Raw genomic sequence first — 20,366 nt, 5'->3', positions numbered from 1 at the left:
AAAACTTTGGTAGATTCACGCAAACTGACCTGGAGGAGTCACTGGAGGCAGAGGGAGTCCTCCTCTTGGATTTGTCAGGAGATGGGGATGGTTTTCTCTTAGAGCCAAGCCTGGACTTACGAGGAGGGGAACGAGACCTGGAGCCACTGGACGAGCTCCCCGAGGGAGAAGATGACCTTCTCTTGACATCTCTAAAAAGCATTAACAAACACACACGCACAAAAATTCAACTGTCAAGAACTCAAGGCACTGAATAAGGGTCAACAAACTGTTGCTATAAAGTGGAATGGGTTTTTTTTTAAAAAAGGCATGGAGAGTGGATGGTTTCATGAAAGTGGTTTGCATCACGAAAAGTTAACAAAACCATAAAAAATAGCAAGTTTTAAAACAAGAGGCTCTCTGTAAGGCGTAAAAGTTTATAGAATTGCTCTACAGAACATAGTTAAAAGAAAAAGAAAACAACCGAGCAAAATAGAAGACTGAGCATATCTGCTTTGAGGAAAGTTTAAAAAGTGGGTTTGTATCTTCACATGCACATGTAGATTCAACAGATGGCATTCCAGTGGGGCAGATACTGATGGCAGCAGCAGCTCAGAATGCCTATTTAATGCTCCCTCATAAAAGGGACTATTGCACATACAATTTTAAAGGGACTGTACAGTACTGGTTGAGGTGGGGGATTCGTGTTTTGAACATTCCTAAGTGAGATAATGAAAAGCCTCTTATGAAATATGAAAGAGCATGTAATTTTAAGAAGGATTCAACGTTTATTTGATGAAAATTGGTTTTCAAATGGCTGAGATATCCAAAAAAGTGCTAACAATAAAAGGCGACATGCCACCACTTTATTAGGATCTCTTTGTTTCACATTGCTTTTGGATATCTCAGCCATTTCAAAACCGATTTTCATCGAATAAACCTCTGATACCCCTAAGAACTGCATGCTCTTTGACATCTCATAGAGTAGTTTCTGAATATCTTGCAAAAAGTTAAAAGCTAAATCCTCACCTCGACCAGAACTGTATACACCCTTTAAGCTTTTTTTTTCTACTGACCTTTTAGGTGACCTACGAGGTGACCTTCTTGGTGACCTACTCCTAACAGGTGACCTCCTTGACCTTCTAGCAGGCGACCTGTGCCGACGATCAGGTGACCGCCGTGGAGATCTGTGGCAAGAAAGGATCCAAGCACAAGGTCAATTTCTGTATCAGGAGCAATCCAACATATATCAGTGACCACAGACTTTTTCTTAACTCTAATCCCACCGGGTTTTTGAGGGACTTGAAACCACTGGGGGGGGGGGGGGGGGGGGAGGGGGCTTTTTTGGCCCCCCTTCAGATCTCGGTCATGGATCACGCAATCCTCGCGAAAATTTGCACTCAGGTAGAGGCCAATGTAATCTACAAGACTGTATTTTATATTAATTAATTTATGCTAATTTGTGCAAAATATATATATATATATATATTTTGCCTATAAATATAAGAATAAAGCCCCAAGACTTCTAATTTTTGGTGAACATATTCTTTTCAATATCCTCAACAATAATATTGCAGCAAAAATTCGGCTTCATAATTATTTCTCATGTATTTCATTGTTTATTGAATTTCTTATGTATTTCTCTGTTTTTTCACTTTATGTTTTTGTTTTTTTGTCAAACTTTGTCGTAGAAACTTTTTAAAGCATAATCGGGCTAAAATAAATCATTATCAGCCATTGACAGTAAAAATATTTATTTTTATATGAATTAATTGCAAAAACACAATTTACATTGGATTTGTACACAAAATCATGTTTTTGAGCAATTTTTGGGTCGACGAATTTTTTGCAAAGGGGCATGGCTTCAAAACGGTATGCCCGGGAGCGACAAATTTGGTCTCAAATAAGTTGCGTCATACTTGAAAGAAAAAGTTATAAAATGTCGCGGCGAGAGCATCACGCGTTGCAGAATAATCACACGAAATGTCGAGAATGTGGGAATAGGGTTAAACACCATGGTTCTCATGCTATGCAATTTTCCTTCAGTGTCAACTAATCACTTTTCAATACAGGTGAACATTTTACATCAGAAAGGGAATCTGTGAATTGATAGCATCAGGAGGTCTCTGGTTAGAATCTCAATGGAATCCCATTTTCTATGCTCAATTTTCCACAAATAAATTACATTCATTTTTGCTCAGTTTCCCTTTGTTTGCATTTATTACATGAGAAAATTAAATAACTCTCAATCAAATTCTACTCATTTGAATCAGGGATATCACGTAGCATGTATTTCTCAAAATCACACAGAACATAAATATATACCCAAGTGGTGAAATAGGATTGGCATGTATGTCCTCCAGAAAATGTTTCAACCAAAAATACACAAAATCCAGCCAAAGATGCAAATATGATTGTAGAATATTTTGAAGGACGCTGATGGCTCACCTACGACGTGGACTCCTACGACGTGGGCTTGGGGACCTACGGCGGGGGGATCGACGTCGTGACCTGTTAAGAGATTAGAAAGCTTACCTTAACAATGTAAAATCTCTTTGCATCAAGTTTGCAATCAAATGCAGCTGTAAATGATGAAACTTGCTGTAATTTCTTGACATACCAATGACATCCATAAAAATTAAAACTATTGAGTCTTTCAACATTGAGACAGGGAAATGCATGATAGTCCTTGAAGAAATGTCCAGCTCACATCATACTCATCATACAACGTAACAGTACACCATTATCCCTTTAAAACTATTTTCTAATTCAGCAGATCAAAGTATTGATTTACAAAGAAAAATGATATTTGATGAAATCAATATCTAAAAAGCAGGTTAGGTCAAACTTGAAAACATAAGATTTATCAATGCCAAGCAGAACTCTTGAAGATGAACTCATGATTTCTGAAGCAAATCTGGTATCAGATGATTTATATCATGAATGCTCTCCCACTGCACTCATGCCAACAAGAGTACGAACCTTGATCTAGAGCGCCTCCTCTCCCTGCGTCGCTCTCTGTCTCTAGACCTGGACCGTGAGCGGGATCTCTTGTCACGGCGCCGTGGCGACGACCGCTGGCGTGACCTTGACCTGCTCCTTGACCTCCGCCTGCGATCTGAACTGCGCTTCCTTCTGTCTGGAGAAGGGAATCGTCGCTTCCTCCTCCTCTCCTCATCACTAGCATCTTTGCTCTCCTCCTTGGGTCTGACAACACAGTATGACACAGTGGGTTTATCACAGGTTGATTCACTACAGTACATACTGTCAAAGCTTGTATTCTCATGAACAGATGCTTTCACCAATGGGGGAGTCACAGGCATTTTAGGGAGATTTTGGAACATGGAACTTAAATAAGTTATTGTATTAAAGGAGCATGTGACTGTAAAGTTTGATGCTACACTACAGCTTCAGATGTGAGAAGTACTTGTCTTCCAACAGCAAATAAAGACAAGCATACATTCACAATTTAGACTTAATTATTGATATCCTCTGACATTGCTATCAAATGTTAACTGTTAGGATAGGTGTGAAATCGTCACATGACCACGCACACAGATTAAGTGGAAATACTCTGTAGAAGCAAAAAAGTGGTATTTCTTGATGGGTGGCAACTATAAACAGGTTGGTGGATATTTGGATTTTGCCACATGTATTCATGTAAGACCTGTAGATGAATGTAAATTATCAGTTACTTTATGCATTTATAAAGTTTTCATGCAAACAAAAATATGCCATTATGAATTTACGCAATTTCTGTTGTTGCTACTGTTGACATTCAAATTAGTGAAATTCTTCCGTCGAGATGTTTTCATTTCAACTGATTGACATCGATTTACGTCGATGTTGGGCAATTTGTCAATCAGTTGCAATACTGTTGACATGTTCACCTTTTCTCAGCTGGCCCTGACAAAGGATGGTGGCTGCTTCATGCAATAAAACAGCAAAAACAGGAAAACAAATTTTGTGGCCACTGGTTGTGTTCTACAGGCTACTGTCATGTGAAACAGAACACCAAACTGCTACAAATTGAGCCACGTTCTCAATGATAACTTGCCTAATCTAAATTACTTCCACTTTAATGGACATAGAAGAGAGTGGCATACCTCTGCTTCACAGAAGGCTTGACAACACCAACTGGTGGTGGGGAAGGTGATGATCCTTTGTCCTTGGGTTTGGGAGGAGGTGAATCAGACTCAGATCGAGATCGAGATCGAGATCTAGACTTAGACCTAGACCTGGATCTGGATTTAGATCTAGATCTAGATCTAGATCTAGATGCAGACTTGGATCTGGAAGGCGACTTCTTCTCCACTTTGATCTCCTCAGCAACAGGAGGGGAAGAGGCGGGGAGGGGTGGCAGAGGTATCTTAGAGGTGGCATCCTCTTTCTCCTCCTTGACTGGCTCAACCTTTTCAGGGCGTGGTTCCCAATCCCACTTGGCCGGTCTTGGTGCAGGTCTGAGGGAAGTAAAATTGGCATTGATCTGTTAATGTTGGTCATTTAATGAGTCCAAGCTCTTAAAGTAACATCTACACTTTGGTCCAATTTGTAAATACATGACCAAATCTACCATGTCCTCCTTTGGCTATCTAGTACATGCTCATATGTTTTTAGAGATCATTACATTTCCTGCCCACTTTCAGGTTCAGGCAACATATCAAAATCTCATTTCCTGTGCAGTTGACTAAATTTCTTTCTTTTGTGAATTCTTATTTCAAATCATTCACTTTTTACCTAAGTTAAATTTGCAGGTCACATGGCTTTTCAGTCACAGACAAAAACCAATTTCCACCTATAAATGCAAAGCTGGCTCTGAACAATATATGACAGTCCTAAACATGATGGAATTTCTCTGTTGAATGCACCTCAATAGCATTCACCACCACTCCAGTGCACCTGAATATTGTATAAGGATGCCTTGTATCTATGTTTACCTCAAGTTGATTTTCATCTGATTGAGTGGTCATGTGTAAGGTTTTTCCACTTAAATTCATGACACTCATCACATGACATTTGACAGTCAAACTACCAAACAAGGCACAGAGGCAAGTGAGAGTTCAGAATTTTCAGATTTGAGAAGGTAAACCCTGTCACTACAAGGAAAAAAAAAAAGAAAAAAAAGACCTAAGAGTGTCATTTCATCAGCTTCCTACTATCTGCATGGCTCATCGTGCAGAGCAGGTGCTTTGGTACACATATACAAACCTAAAATATGCGTAGCTTCAACTTCCAAGTTTACTAACCCCATTTGCAAAAACCAAACCAAACAAAAAAATCCTTCAAAAATTCACAAAAATTCCCAAATCACTACCAAAATTTAATCATCAGTTCCTTGTGTTATTATTGATTTTCCTAAAGTTTTCTCCAAAAGCATTCACAACTTTTTTTGAGGCAAACCAATGCCGACAAAAACATAACCTCCTTCCTTGGCAGAGGTAATAAGAATGCTTTCTATTTTCAGTGCTTCATATGTAACCAGCTTGCTCTAAAATTTTACCAGCTGTATAATTCAAATTAGCTTTATTCAAAAGTAAAATCTGACCAACTGAAAAGTAGAAATTTCATCAGAGTGGGACATAAGAAAACAGTGAAGGAATTCAAATGCTTTCAGAAAACTCTGGTAGAAGCAACCACACATACAAATGGGGGATGCCATTACCTCACACATCATTCTCTGACCTGTACATATATCTCCACTGAAATTGCACTTCAAAGGAGGTGCAACTGTGAATTTGCAGACAAACAAAGTAGCCAGAATCAAAAGGAAGAACTATTTTTTATTGTAATACCAAATTGATGTGGTCTGATGGTATTAATTGGCGACTGCGGTAATGATGGCAAGGGCTAGCAACAGGTGCTGCTTCAAAAGAAACTGGATAAACATGCAACGGGGGCTGCCTCTCCCTATGCCATGTCCCTATCCAGGTGACTGCATGGAAACAGTATGACACAAAATGACAACAACAAAAGGAAAGTCAACTTACATGGCTTCCTCAGCTGTCCTCTTGTCCCCTCCACCATTGACATCCTCTGCTGCAGGCCTCATCTCGTCTCTTTCTCTGTCTCCATCACCTTCCTGCTCATCTTTCAGCAGTCGTAGCTCTGTCTGGATACGCTCCTGCTCTTGCTGTAAAAGGAAACAGAACACCACTTTGTCAAATCTCACTATTGTTACTCTAACCTTGGTGTGTCAACTGTGATACAAGTACATCAATCTGAGTATATCATTTTGTATAACTGCAAGAAGTGTCAATCAAATCAACTCAAATCAAGACTGATTTCACATCAAATGTTGCAAGTTAGAGCGATGCGCTTCTTATGCAGTCGACTGGAATACCTCCACTTCTTACGCAGTTACTATATCTACCATCATACCACCATTGCATGCTCTATCATGCACTACACCAGATTATAGAACGACAAATGCTAAATTATCCCTAGTGCCGTTTTATTTCACCAAGGCCGCAGGCTGAGGTGAAATAGAACTGTATGAGGGATAATTTAGTACTTACAGATCATAGTCCAGTACTGGCGCATCAATAGAACATGCACTAATTGTTAAAAGTGAAAACATAGTGTTGGTAAGGGTTTGAGAACCTGTCTGGCACCATTTCATATTTGCTTGCAATATATCGAAAGAGTCTACAAAGAAACTTACCTGGCTGACGCGATTTGCCTGGATGAGTCGTTTTGGAGTATTTTGAGATAAAAAATGAAAGTCGGTAAACCGACTTTTATTCCAGAAGGATCCAGACTAACTCGGTCTCAGGGAAAACTCGACCCTATTTCAGACAATTTACACGCAGTTTGTGATCGCCATATTCTACTGTATATTGAACAGACAGGAAAGTGCAAGCTAATCCTGTACAAAACAAATGGACAGCGCGCGGTCCTCAAACGTATTACGCATATCACCTGAGTTGCTGAGACGCGCTGTCTTTGAAGTTGTTGTTGTTTATCAAGCGTCTTTGATTGTTTTTAGAGGTGCTTGATAGGCGCACACTAATTTTGCATGCGCGCCAAAGAGGGTTTTTTTTTATGCGCGCGTTGTATCAACTCGGACCATTACTGCGAGTAGCCAGAACGTGAAGTGCTATACAGTCCGCTCCCATAGTACAACACTGTACAATCCAGAGGGACAACCAAGACAACTCAGCCCGACGTCAAAGCGAGGCCGAGTTGTCCCCGAGTCCGAGTTTAGCGTGACCCCATTCGGGTAAGTTCTGAGACTGAATCTTTTTGGTTAATATTTTGCATTTTCGTCGTTACCCATCGAATATCTTGTTATTACAGCGTTATTCCACACATTTCTTAGGCATACAATATGTACGTTCACATTTGGGAGCGAAATTTGACAACTTTTGGCTTTAAGGTAAATATACCCTCACTAAACAGAGCTGCATGGAAAGTAATGCTGTACTTTCTAGCCACCTGCTGCCTACCCCAAATCATGGGATACCCATGTTTGAAAACTAAAATGAGGATGAAGTGGAGTCAAGGAAAGCCTGTGTACCTGTCTCTTCTTGATCTCCTCCTTCTTCTGCTCCAAGAAGGCAGAGGGGATTCCAGCGATGTTCTCCTGTGCACTGGTGAGGTGCTCCCATAGCTCTGTCATGAAGGCCAGGGCATTCTTAGCATTCAGGAATCCTGTCAGGTTGATTTGCATGTCCTTTGGATCTGGGTGCTGCAAGATGAGAGAAGTGCATAACCTATTGGCACACGAATCATACATCAGAAACATCATTCTACACTACTTTTGATTATAATAGCATAGTTCTCTGTTAATGTCCGACTTATCTCGGTATAAATGTACTTGTCTTCAGATAAATTCCCTATTTTCCACTAAAGTATAATACATTCTATAAAGCATACACTTCACAATAGATTTAAAGGCAATTTCTTTTTGCAGTTTTCTTTGGACCACTGAACTTACCTTTTCGAAGAGATATCACAAACACCTGTATATCAAGCGAAGTGGTTCTACTCACATGACTGTGAATAGCAAACAACTTGTCTTGAGGATAGATAAACCCGAGGTAGTTACTGAAGAAAATTCAACAATTAACTTGTCTAATTGATTTGACTTTAATGAACATGAGTGCTCGTATTCATTATTTGCTTGTAATATCTTTCACAACTTTTGAAAAGTAGATCATTTCTTTTTGGGAGTGTTGTGTCTAATTGAAACATTAACTGAATTTGAGATTAATTTTTGCCACAACAAACAATTCAGTCAAAATTACATGAAACTGTCACATTCATCACTGAATGGAGTGTCAGTGTTTGGTTATTAGCCTCAGGCTTCTGCCTGGATTTATTACAAAATTTGAAGGACAAAAAAAAAAAGAAACAACAGACATTGTCTCCATACTCAAATCCTAAAAGTGAACTGCTTTTGTGGACTGAACTTTCCTTTCCTATTTTCTAGCTCATCACTTACCTTGCTTTAGCTCCAATCCCCTAATCCAGGAATGGGAGATTCCAGACCATTCTTTGTCTCTTTGTAGACTTATAATTACACTTCACACACAAACAGGACATTTATACTGTCAGTGCGATTTGTCAAGATTAAAATATCATCTCTTTTGCAAACTATGTCTATCTTGGGTAGGCATTGTATAAACAAATGTTCAGATATTTCTCAGTGTGACTATTTTGGTCTTGTGTAGAGATAAAGGAAAGTCTGAAATTCCCTGTAAAATGAACAGAAGCAAACCTCTGTGCTATCTGTGTACTGAAATATGCCTACATTAGCCACTTAGCATGGCAAACTATCAATAAATAGCTAATCAACTGAAATGGCATCAGTCTACATGTTTACAATGATGCTTTATACACTGGAGATCCCTGGATTCATAACTCATACCGTATATGCTTCAAGAACTGTGAAAGAAGGATGTCCCCTTGGCTAGCCCATGGTGTTCTTCAAATGATATCACATTTCTAATTGGTGATAATTCATATTGTATGGGCTAGTCAAATGCAAGTCAGTGATTAGACAAACATGATAACATAATAGGTGACTAGCTGAAATGTTCTTCCTCAGACAAAACATTTTCAGGCAATAAAGAGGCAAGTAAAGTAAGCAGCACATAATAACATTGGGGCACCTCATTCAGGTATGCACTGCATAAATGTCTGATGCACATACCAGTAGATAATTTAAGTTGAGCTGTGGGCACACTTGGTAATGCTACGAAAGTAGCTACTTCAAAAAATAAAAAAATAAAAAAAAATAAATAAAAAAAAATAAACTTAATGGTATATAAGATGTTGCTCTCTATGCACTGTGAATAATCTATATCATATAACAGATGAGGATTTTGGTTATTAGGAATATACAGAATGTTCTAACCCAAGGATCTGAAATGCTATTTCAGGGAGGGTACACATCCCTCGATTTTATCTTGGAATGAGCTATATCAATAACCTTTCAAACCCTTCAGACAGATAATTCTGTATGTCATCAGAAAATGCTTCTATGACTATTGCTGTATGTTCTCATAGCCAACCCCACAAATTTTTATGGCTTGCACCTTGTATTATGATGTCTCATACCTTCCACTATCACAATAGATATTATGGTATCAGGCCTTAATCACAAAAATCAATAAGGCTGAGTAACTCTGGAGTTTGGATTATTTGTTCAAATATGACTGTCTCTCATTAACTCATTAAGTAATATTACCGTACTCTGTTACTTTTACACATATCCTCAAGGAATACAGCATTAAATGAAAGTTACTATTTTTGTTGCCCCTTTTGGAATGCAAATGGATGTGCCTTGCTGTTTTGTAATCACATCCCCCCCCCCCCAAAAAAAAAAAAAAAAAAAAAATGTTTAGTTTTACCTGAATTTAAGGACTAGACATTTCTCTGTGTTATTGATTGGAATCAGCATCTTCATAAATTTCATTTGGACATGCAAGAACACTTCAATGGGCAGAAGTTAACTGTGACAATGAAATAATTTTCAGAGAATGTGGAGAATGTGGCTATTCAATACGTACTTAAAATACTTATTAAATGCCTTCTGCTATTTAAAGTGTCCTTTTCTCGACTGCACAGCAAACAAATGTATCAAACTACTGCACCTTGACCTGGACCAATTTCACTGAATATCAACATGTATAAGACACAACTATGTATCAAACATGCATAGACTTAGGCATGCTGAAGTCACCATTAGCACAGTTTTCTCACACTATAATTATTTACACACATAGACAAGACTAGGGCAGTCAAGTCAATATAAATTTACCAAATCATATTTTAGTCTGCTTCTTCCACCTCATTAGTCCTGTAGAAGACTGTTGACTCAGATGTATTACTGTGTAGTGGTGGTGACTTCAGCATACCATTTTCACTGTCAGTACATACATGAATTACACCAGATAAGTATTTAGGACAAACCAAAGCATTGGCCAGAGGCAATGCTGAATATATTCCTGTACCGTTTGAGAGAGAAATCCATGTCGCACGCATCTGATGTCTTTCTTTTACACTTTCTGTCGTTGCTAGGAAACCGCTATGAGAGAGGCGAATCCCTAGCAGCCCGAAATATAAGGGGGCGCTTGCACGGCATCGTGGGGGGTGTGTGAGCGCATATTATATCAAACAATCTGAACGTGAAAGATGAAAGTCAGCAATCAGCTTACCACAGAATGAACAGATTTAAACTACAAAAGCTGGTATATACATAGAGTAGCATGTTTTCAAATCATTACTACATCTATTTTACCCTCACTATACTTCTTCAAAATACCATAACTTATGCTGTAGTGTGGTCCTTGATAACAGAAATAAATGTGTTCCCAACTTTGAAATTCACAGAGAAACTTACAAAACATCTATCTTAACAGAAATGTGGGTATACTGGGATCTATATGAGATGTATTTGACCAGCTAAGAAAGTATGAAAATGTTTGTGAAAAGGATTTCATTATCAATGGTTTGCATTCCATTAATAGTTCTAAGTAATTTAGTGCTGCAGAAAATTATTCTTTAAATGTTAATAGCCGGTCACTGTTGTCTTTACTTGTTGCTTATAGGAACTGGAAAGTTTTGCCAGGCAAAATGATGCAGTGTTGGTAAATAATCAGTTTGGTGATGAAAAATCTGAAATGAAACAATTCATTAATCACACAAATCCTAATAACCTCAGTTTACATGAGCAAGTAATCCATCTATGTTTGTTCAAATTAAAATGGTTGTGTTACCAAATCTCATTTCCTTTGCCTTGAAGGAAAGCTCAATTAAAAGAATAAACTTGCTCATGTGAAAGTGTGCAGCACAGTGATAAGACAAGAACCTCTGTTTCAAAACATTCTAAGACCTCCATACTTACCTGCATTATAGCAAAACCCCAGCCAGGTAAACCCCTTTCAGACTAACTTTGCAAACTGACTGGTTACCCATGGACACCTGGTAATTGAAACTAGACAATTCAGAGCATTACCAGAGATAAATTTCTCAACCTTTACCTTTCAGAACAAATGATAGCAAAGTTTCATTGGTGTTTAACATTATTTTACTGCAAGAGCTTTCCAGACCAAGTATCATATCAAATCAATTTTAACAATCAGGATTTACTTCAGTGGAAGGAAAAGAAACATCGGCGTTTACACAAGAGTGAACTGAAAAGATCCTTAAGACCAAAAACCTTCAATGGGTGCACTTAGTAAAAATGGTCTTGTCTGAAAGGAGTACCTTTGTCACACACACAGCACATATTGACCACATACACACGCAATCATCGTAACACTTGACAATTGCTGAAAATATCAAGTTGAATGACATGCAGTCACACTAATCTTACCTTGTGTTGCAACATATTTTCATGCCGTGTCTTTGTCTGTGTCAAAGAAAGCTTTGGTCAAAGAAAATTACGACAACTGTATACTTTCAGAGCATGTACCAGTAGTCTTACCTGTTTTTCACACTTGAAAAAGGCAGTATCCTATCCCTCTGTAGCCTTTTGCCAAGGTCCTTTTGCTGTATGGTGGTGAGCGAATGGGGGCAAACGAAGTGAGCCCAGCTGAGTGCGACAGCAGTAGGGCATTTTGAGATCTGGTTCACATCCAAATGTTAGCACTTTGAATTACAAATTTTTGCTCCCTGATGTTGGGAGTAAAAATTTACCAATCTGCCTGTCTGTCTGCACTTACCCGATCTGCATAAGGTGAATGCATGCTACTGACCTCAAAGGATGGTCAGTAATGCATGCCAAGACTGAGGATGTCAGCAGCATGCCTATCCATTGGTCGACCAGAACCCATCAATATGATTATTCAGTAGGGTTCATGTGGTCAGAAATAATAAATGCATGAAGCTGATCTCAAAAGGCCCGTTCTCGACCGTTACAGCCATCATACAGGAAGAGGGCCTTGTCAAAAGGCTAATCCCTCAACTGTTTTAGCAAATATTTTGGGGTTTGGGATTAAAGGATTAAATACTGGCTACATTTACCTACCAGTACTTCATCCTTTTCCAGTGATTGCATTTGTACTATTCACAACTATCAATTAACTTTCTGCTTTAACATGTGAGAACATGTTCAGTTCACACAATTTATCATTTAACTCTTATGCGCCACGTTCGCACGGCCGACTCAGTCGACGGCGTGCCAACTTCGCATATTCTGCTCAAATGCACAAACCCGCCAAAACCGGTCGACAAATCGCCAAATGCCACAGAACAATGAAAGCGTTTCTCGTGATCCCTTTCCTCTCATATTTAGCTTGCATTTTATGTGGTAATTGGCTATCAATCGGTGTTCCCTGCTGGATTTGTGTGTAAATTCTAAGTTTCTGCCACTGTTTTGTGTGCAAAAGTCAGGCCTTTACTGGCCATTTGAAAGAAAATAAATCATAGATTTGACAGGCAATTTACATCAAAGCAAAGCTTGGCATTTTCTCAACAACTCTGCGCACTACATGACCAGCTCAACATAAATTTTTAAAAGTTACACACATTTGAAAAGCAAAATGTTTTCTCAAAGTATGACTACCTTGGTGTCTCAGAGTAATGTGGCACTCAGGAGGTTTCTACCATGGCACATAAAGAGTTAACAAGTCTGTGTCACCAGGGCCCTGTTTTATGAAGAGTTAAAATTGATTATAAAGTTGATTTCTATGATAAGTCTATGGCAGCCTGTGTGTTAAGGAAATTTAAAATCAATTTTATCTTTTCATAAAACAGCGCCCTGATTTGAGCATGGTTTCATCCTTTAATATCCAATCAAGTCTGACTGAATATGAGTTGCACTAGCATTGCACACCCAATGTGTTGACCACATAAGACTTTGCAACACTATGGAAATAAAAAAATCCCAGTTGATATCAAGCAAGACAAGAGTTTCTTGTTGAACAGCAATTCAACAGATTTAGGGCTGAAGGCTATACACCTATCTTACCTGCTTTATGTCCTTGTTTTTCCAGTGACTTACCTGTGAGGACAAGAGAGTGGCGAGACGCCCCAACACTGTGTGGCACAATTGTTTAGAGAAATTCATGCACTACAGGGGAATCTTACCTGTGACCTCTTTCTACTGCACCCATTGATCACTGACAGCTTTCTGGCCGACTGAGTCAGAATGATCCCTCTAAGGATACCCGATGGCCCGCCAAAGTCATAGGGTGAAAGAACTTGAAAACCATTTCATCTCTTAATCCATCATTATCAGTATTCTTTAATAATCATAGCAGCATTTTAAATCTGCTCACATAGGCCAACTCCTTGTTGAGGGCTCTAATGAGGTTTATTGATTTCACCACTGTTGCCATAAATCTTGATGTTGTTGTTGTTTACCTGAATAGTGTATTAAAGATTAAAGAATAAAGCAAGTGTCGTGAATCTTGCAAGAATAAGTAAAATGCACCTTGGATCAACGCTTTTCACGTTTACTTTATTTTCTCAAGGAATAACAAGTGTTTTGTGTGAATACAACCCATCTATGCACTGATGCTACATATAGTAGAGTTAAAGTGTTTGATCAAACAAGATTCATGCTAGCAAAGACATGGAATATCACTTGTGATGGAATGGTTTTCAAACCGCATCTTTCAGCTCAGTGGGTTGATTCTAACAACTAAACCTAAGAGTGTACTATGACATGACAGTTGGCATGAATGCATGCCCTAAACAAACACTGCAGAGAGGTGAAAACATACAATACGTAACCACATACTCATTTCAGTCACATCTACCACTCACTCAATTCACAAGATCACATAAATGTTTTTGTAAACACCTTAACAAATACCTGTCATTTCTTGAAAAAAAAAAAGAAAACAAAAAACAAACAAACAAACAAACAAACAAAAAATGAGCCCAGAGGTTCTTATCAAATATCACTGTACTTCAGACATAGAAAACAGTGCAACAAACAAAAAAATTTTGAAATGTCTGTTTGTGACTAGATGGAAAATTCCAGGAAAGCTATACGGACCTCCTCTTCCAACTGGTTAAAGATGAATTCTATGAGGACATCATCTTCGACTCCAAGCATATCTGTGACCTTGTTGGTGATCCATGGCTTCAGTGTGTCCAAGTTCACCTTACTCATGCTGACCTACAGAGTAACAAACATACACAATGTAAAGCATCCATTTCAAACAAATACGCAACTTGTGCACAAAAGGAAGCATTGCCCACCAGAAAGGACAAAACATTACTAAATTTTAATTTTTTCTCACTTCCTTTAAGCAGAAGTATTTCCTAATGATATGATACAAAATGGAAACATTTTACAAATCATTTTTCGTCTAGCTCTCCTACTATGAAAGATTAAATAATGTTGCTTCAATCATTGTCAACACAAAAATCCTGTAAAAAAAACACCAAACATGTCAGTTGCAAAATGCCATCTCAGTATGACACAGCACCCCATATGACAGGCATATCTATTAGAATCCAGGAACTACATGTACAGTGTGTACATATGTACATGTACATGTAGTATGTCACTTTCGATTCAACTTTACAATGTATATCACTTTCGATTCAACTTTATCTTATAAATAAAATTATATACTTTGGAACACTTGAGTTGCAATGTACATAATTTATCACACTGAAACCAATAACACAATGTGAAATGCACATTTATACAACACACATCCAGTACACATACCTTTTTCTCAAGAATTGGATTGAACTTGAGTGATTTAAGGAGTTTCTTCTTCTTGTTGGTGAAGCGATTATCCTGGTCGGCACTTGTGCCCTGAAGCAGGAGATAAAGACAATGTTCTGATTTTATACATCTCAACTGTACTGACTCCTTGTATGCTTCAAAGTGAAGGTATTTTTCCCCTAAACAGAAGCCTCTTTTAAAGGACAAGTCCACCTTCATATACATGTGGATTGAGTGAATGCAGCAATATTGATAGAACACATCAGCGAGAGTTTGGGGAAAATCAGACAATCCGTTCAAAAGTTATGACTTTTTAAAGTACAGCTGTATCTACGCAGGCACTGCTGGATGAGAAGACTACTACAGTGTATGTCACATACGTAGAACAATTATAAGGAAAATATACAGAGAATTTCACAAAATTTAATTTTTTGAACAAAGTGCAAATTTCCTCGACTTGTCACTGACGTACTGTAAAAGTGGATTTTTTCGCGCGAGTTATCTTTCGCACTTGGCCGGGTAAGATGGATTTTGCGTGTTTTTAATTCCGTGGAATCAGGACATTTGTCCTTTAACAATAACTTGTACTAGATCTACTCATCGTTAGGGTTTCATGAGACAACTGCCACTGTACAGCCAACAATGAATATTGTGATTAAAGATCACACAATCGGCCATTTCACACTAACAGACTAAAATGATGGATTATGACTTACTACTGTACATGTATATTGCTCTTCTACATGAATCACAGTCATCCATAGTGCTACCAAGGAGGTACTAGGCGCCTAGTACCTCCTTGGTGCTACACCCATAATGCCTGCGATCTGCAGTTTTGAGTCAAAATTATCTTTTCTTCTGTAGCCTAATTGGCTTTGAAATTTCATGAAACCGTCGGATGATATGGGCCATCTTAACATTCCCAAGTGATAGCCACAAGAAATTTCTGACAAATTACGGAAGGAAATGGTAGGTGTGCATGGTGTGCATTTCTACACCCAACATCAAGCATTAGGTGTCTCAACCGCAACAATGTACGCTTAGTCCACCAAATTAAAGAGGAAATCCACCCAAATGAACTTCAAAAGAAAGAGAAAAATATTGCCTAGAGAATGACACAAAAATGACAAAAATTGGGTGAGAAATAAGGAAGATATGACATTTTGAAATTTCACATTTGGAAAATATTTCTTGACCAGTCAAATAAGCGAGCTGATGTCATACCCTCACAATATTTCATGGATGTTATATGAAATTCAGAAAAATTGTTAATTTTAGAGCATACAAAAGCATGTTCTCATTTGAATATTCATAAGGACTGGTCAAGAAATGTTTTCAGAAAAAATGTGAAATTTGAAAATGTCATATCTTCCTTACTTCTTATCTGATTTTTGTTACTTTTGTATCCTTCTGTACGGAATATTTTTCTCTTTCTTTTGAAGTTTATTTATTTTGGGGGTGGATTTCTTCTTAAGAACCAACTGGTCACCTCTTGCTGGCTATGGTACGAGTACAGCGCTTTGGTAGGCTTGGCCTTCTTGAACTGAAGTTGAAGTTGGGGTTCTACCTTAAATTTTCTTTCTCAAAATGAAAACATGCATGCAGCAAAATTTATAAGGCATACTCATGAAATAGGCCCCACCAATGCGTGTCCGTGCTAATACTACAGCGCCTTGTCTGTTTATACTCGCGAATTCAGCCCTACCGTGTGTTATTCAACGGTACCTAAGCACGGCAGTGGGGCTTTCTTCCACAGTATAATTTTTTGTCGTCGTGAATGTGGCCCACCAAACAGCATTTACTCGCAATTGATGCAGCGGCGGGGTCGATTTCCCCCATCTTTCGGCAATTGTGCACCTTATGGCCCTATATTATTGGTGCGAGATTTTACCCTAATCGAGCAGTGCCTGCGAATTCAAGTACCTATCAGGCACCGCAGGTTCGACAGCATGTGTTCCGGTACTGTGCTATGTGCATGTGTGTGAGATTTTGCATTGGGATACAGTGTGTGTGTGTGTATGTGTCAACATGAGTGTACGTAATGAAAGCACTTACGGTATGCCACATGGTTGCTCTAACACCCTTCCCTGTGCGGCGTGATTGAGAAGAAACAAACAGGGTGCTGTGCATCAACACACAACAGAACGCAACCAGTGGTAAACTTTCGTCCTTCATTCATGATTTTAAATGAATGGACGCTGCATTATTATCTCAAGCAGGGGATCAATAATTAACCTAACGCAGAGGATATTATGTCCACTGCCTTGGCGAAATTATTCTGTGAAATACTGGGGAAAAAAATCCAAAATCTTATCCCGATTCATCAGTTTGTTGTGTTTATATTGTCTACAGTTACCCATTTACTCGCCAGATCAGCCCCAACCAGACGCCGTGTGAAGCACGCACTTGTGTACAGCAACAGGGCTGTGTATCACACACAAAAACCTCGCCCACGTGGGTGGTTTGTGCGATTTGTGATGGGGTCGGGATGGGTGATGGGGTCGGGATGGATGACAGAGACATAAAAATATTCAAGTAACTGTTGTGGCTAGCCAGGATGTTCAGAAATGGAAGCTATTGTATCACAGACTTACTGCCAACTTTTTCACACTTTGCGCCTGATCATGGCAATTTTCTGCGATGTAACATTACAAATGTAAAGCTTGATAATCCTGCAGCAGAGAGCAAAGGCACGCGATATCGCGATCACACAGTGTTCGATGTGTCAGCTACACAGCTAGAAGCGCAGTGAGGCGGGCGTTTAGTGACCTTATCACTTATCAAACGGCATTCCATACAGCAAGAGAAACTCGCCAGCTGCTCAGTGCACAGTGGTTCAAATCATATGGGATATCACTTTGCCCTTGGCGTATGAGGAATGAGGTACCGATAATTAAATACAGGGCCGTAAAGTGCACACTTGCTCAACTTTTGTCCTTCCTTTTTCCCATTTTTTCCTTTATTCTTTCATTTCTTTTTCCCTTTCATTCTCGGAAAGACTTCCTAATGTCCCTTAATAAAGGGATCGTATAGTTTTGGTTGAGACCTAATTTCAGATTTCTAACTTTTTTTGGTGAGATAATGAGAAACCTCGTATGAAATATTAAAGAGCACGTAATTCTATGAGGAATTCAACGTTTATTTGATGAAAATTGGTTTTGAAATGGCCGAGATATCCAAAAAAAAGAGCATGCGATTCCAATAAAGTGTGGGACCCACACTTTATTACGATCACTTTGTTTTGCTTTGTTTTTGGATGTTTCAGTCATCCCAAACCCGATTTTCATCAAATAAATTTAGGCCTAAACTTTGAATACAACGTATTACATATCTGTGCTATATCATAAGTAAAGTGTTTTCTTGGTATCTCCCAATTAATTCTCATCTCCACCAATACCGTACCATTCCTTTAACTAATTTCATTATAAATACAACCCTAACGTTAAACCTAACCCTAAAGCTAACCTTGCTTGCTAAAATGCGGCAGGGATGCACACACACATTGCGGTGGTGGGGATGGGGCCAGGCCCAGCGCCCCAGGGGCCCATTTCACGATTTTGTAATTTATAAATCAATGTAACTGCCAAACTATCCTAATGACAAAAAGATGACCATGATGACTGTGGAGCAAAATTCCCCAGGACTTTAATGGGTTACTACAATAATGGCTAAATTTTCAACACCTATTCAAAACGCCTAATTTAAATCGTCCGATGATATCCATCCACAGCGCAGCCTGCGACACACACGTGCGTGCTATTCAAGGATCAGACGCGCATGCCTTTCAGGAGCTCCCAGTTGTACCACAGGAGCTTATGATACTAAGATTCTACAATGTAGAATGTCTACTCGTACAACGCCGAATTGGCGTGCTTGTACAAGTTATATATCCGTGTTATTATTCTTATCTTACAAGGCATACCTCAATAAAAATACTAAAATACAAAGCACAGGTATAAGATGAAAGGTAAAAAAAGACAGCTTGGATCAATCTCATGCATATAAATGTGAAATCTTACGCGGAAAAATCCAGCGTCTGTCATGATTCCGTCCTTTCAACGCTTCCTTGACGTGACGTACTGAATGCGTTTTGCGTGCGCGCGTGTCGATCGCGTGCGATTGTACTGTAGGGTACGTATACATTATAAGCCTAGCCTTACGCGCTGTACGCACAGTTTGTACGTACAGCCACAGTGCGCTTCGCTTACGTTGACTCGGCGAACTACTAGTATCCCAAAAGAGGGCGTAAGATACGAGAGGTTGAGATCACTGAACTCATGTTTGAGTTCAGTGGTTGAATCCCAAAGACCTCTTTGTTGTTACATTGTTTTTTCCCTTTATCATTGTATACCTATCTGCCTCGAATGGAACTGTGAGAGGATAAGCTCTTTGAAATTGCGTGTTCTGAAATAAGTTGCTTCTGTCATTCTATGGAGGTACAAACGGTTTGTACCTCCATGGTCATTCTAAAAAGTTGTAGTTCAATAACAAGTTTTACTATGATCAACATTCACTACTTCAAAAGAAATGCAATTATTCTGCAGCTGTTCGCTTATATCGAAGCTACGCTGAAAAAAGGTTCATCTCCCGACGTCTTCAGCTTTGTGTGTGTGTGTGCAGAAGCGGATCTAGAGGGGGGTTGCCCTCCGGTTGGGGGGTTGCAACCCTCCCAAAAAAAATCCGGGGACCATTTTTTTTTTAATCTTATCTTTTTTTTTAACTTGTAATTTTATTTTTTTCTATTTATGGCGATGACCTCTATACCAGAAATAGTGGTGTTTTAGATGCAAGAAAACGCCATTTTCACACACAGATTTTTCAAAAATTCTCCCTACTGTGGGAGGGCGGACACCCCCCTCCCACACCCTCTCCCCCCCCCCCCTTCGCTCGCTACGCTCCCTCGCATACCGCCCCCATTTGTCATTTGAAATCACTAAACTCTGAAAGATTGCCATTCTTAGATCTGAAAAGGACAAAAATGGAATACTAGTACATGTACATACATTATGATTAGGCCCTACATATGCTTACCGGTGTCTATGCTATGTAAGAATAGGCCTATACGTAACTTTAGTTTGTATTTCTTTTTGACATCACTGTTTATGCCAATAACTGCCAAAAGTGCCTTTTTACCAAAAACGTAAGGGAGTTACGCCATATAGCAAGGCTCGACACTAACGGTGGCCCGGTGGCCGGGGCCACCAAAAATGAAAGTCGGGCCACCAAATTTCAAAAAAGGGCAAATTTGGTC

The 20,366-nt window shown here is 39.0% G+C and overlaps 1 protein-coding gene across 2 annotated transcripts in view; it reads right to left on the bottom strand.

Moving 5' to 3' along the window:
- Positions 1-19,195, bottom strand: part of LOC140242733 (uncharacterized) — a 30,018-nt gene extending 10,823 nt beyond the window's left edge. The window contains exons 1-10 of one of the 2 annotated variants that reach the window (XM_072322492.1): positions 19,135-19,195; positions 15,116-15,205; positions 14,432-14,554; positions 7,496-7,666; positions 5,967-6,109; positions 4,086-4,439; positions 2,962-3,186; positions 2,428-2,490; positions 1,056-1,166; positions 30-191 (exon numbers count right to left, since the gene is read on the bottom strand). In XM_072322492.1, the coding sequence (XP_072178593.1) occupies positions 30-191; positions 1,056-1,166; positions 2,428-2,490; positions 2,962-3,186; positions 4,086-4,439; positions 5,967-6,109; positions 7,496-7,666; positions 14,432-14,554; positions 15,116-15,205; positions 19,135-19,158 (1,466 nt within the window). In that variant the 5' untranslated portion in view covers positions 19,159-19,195. Of the gene's footprint in view, positions 1-29; positions 192-1,055; positions 1,167-2,427; positions 2,491-2,961; positions 3,187-4,085; positions 4,440-5,966; positions 6,110-7,495; positions 7,667-10,436; positions 10,605-14,431; positions 14,557-15,115; positions 15,206-19,134 lie in introns of those variants that run through there. The other variant, XM_072322493.1, reaches the window with a different exon arrangement.
- Between the last annotated feature and the right edge of the window lie 1,171 nt (positions 19,196-20,366).

Source organism: Diadema setosum, chromosome 19 (genome assembly GCF_964275005.1).
Source record: "Diadema setosum chromosome 19, eeDiaSeto1, whole genome shotgun sequence".
In the NCBI taxonomy this organism is placed as follows: domain Eukaryota; kingdom Metazoa; phylum Echinodermata; class Echinoidea; order Diadematoida; family Diadematidae; genus Diadema; species Diadema setosum.
This window is presented reverse-complemented; position numbering and strand designations above follow the sequence as displayed.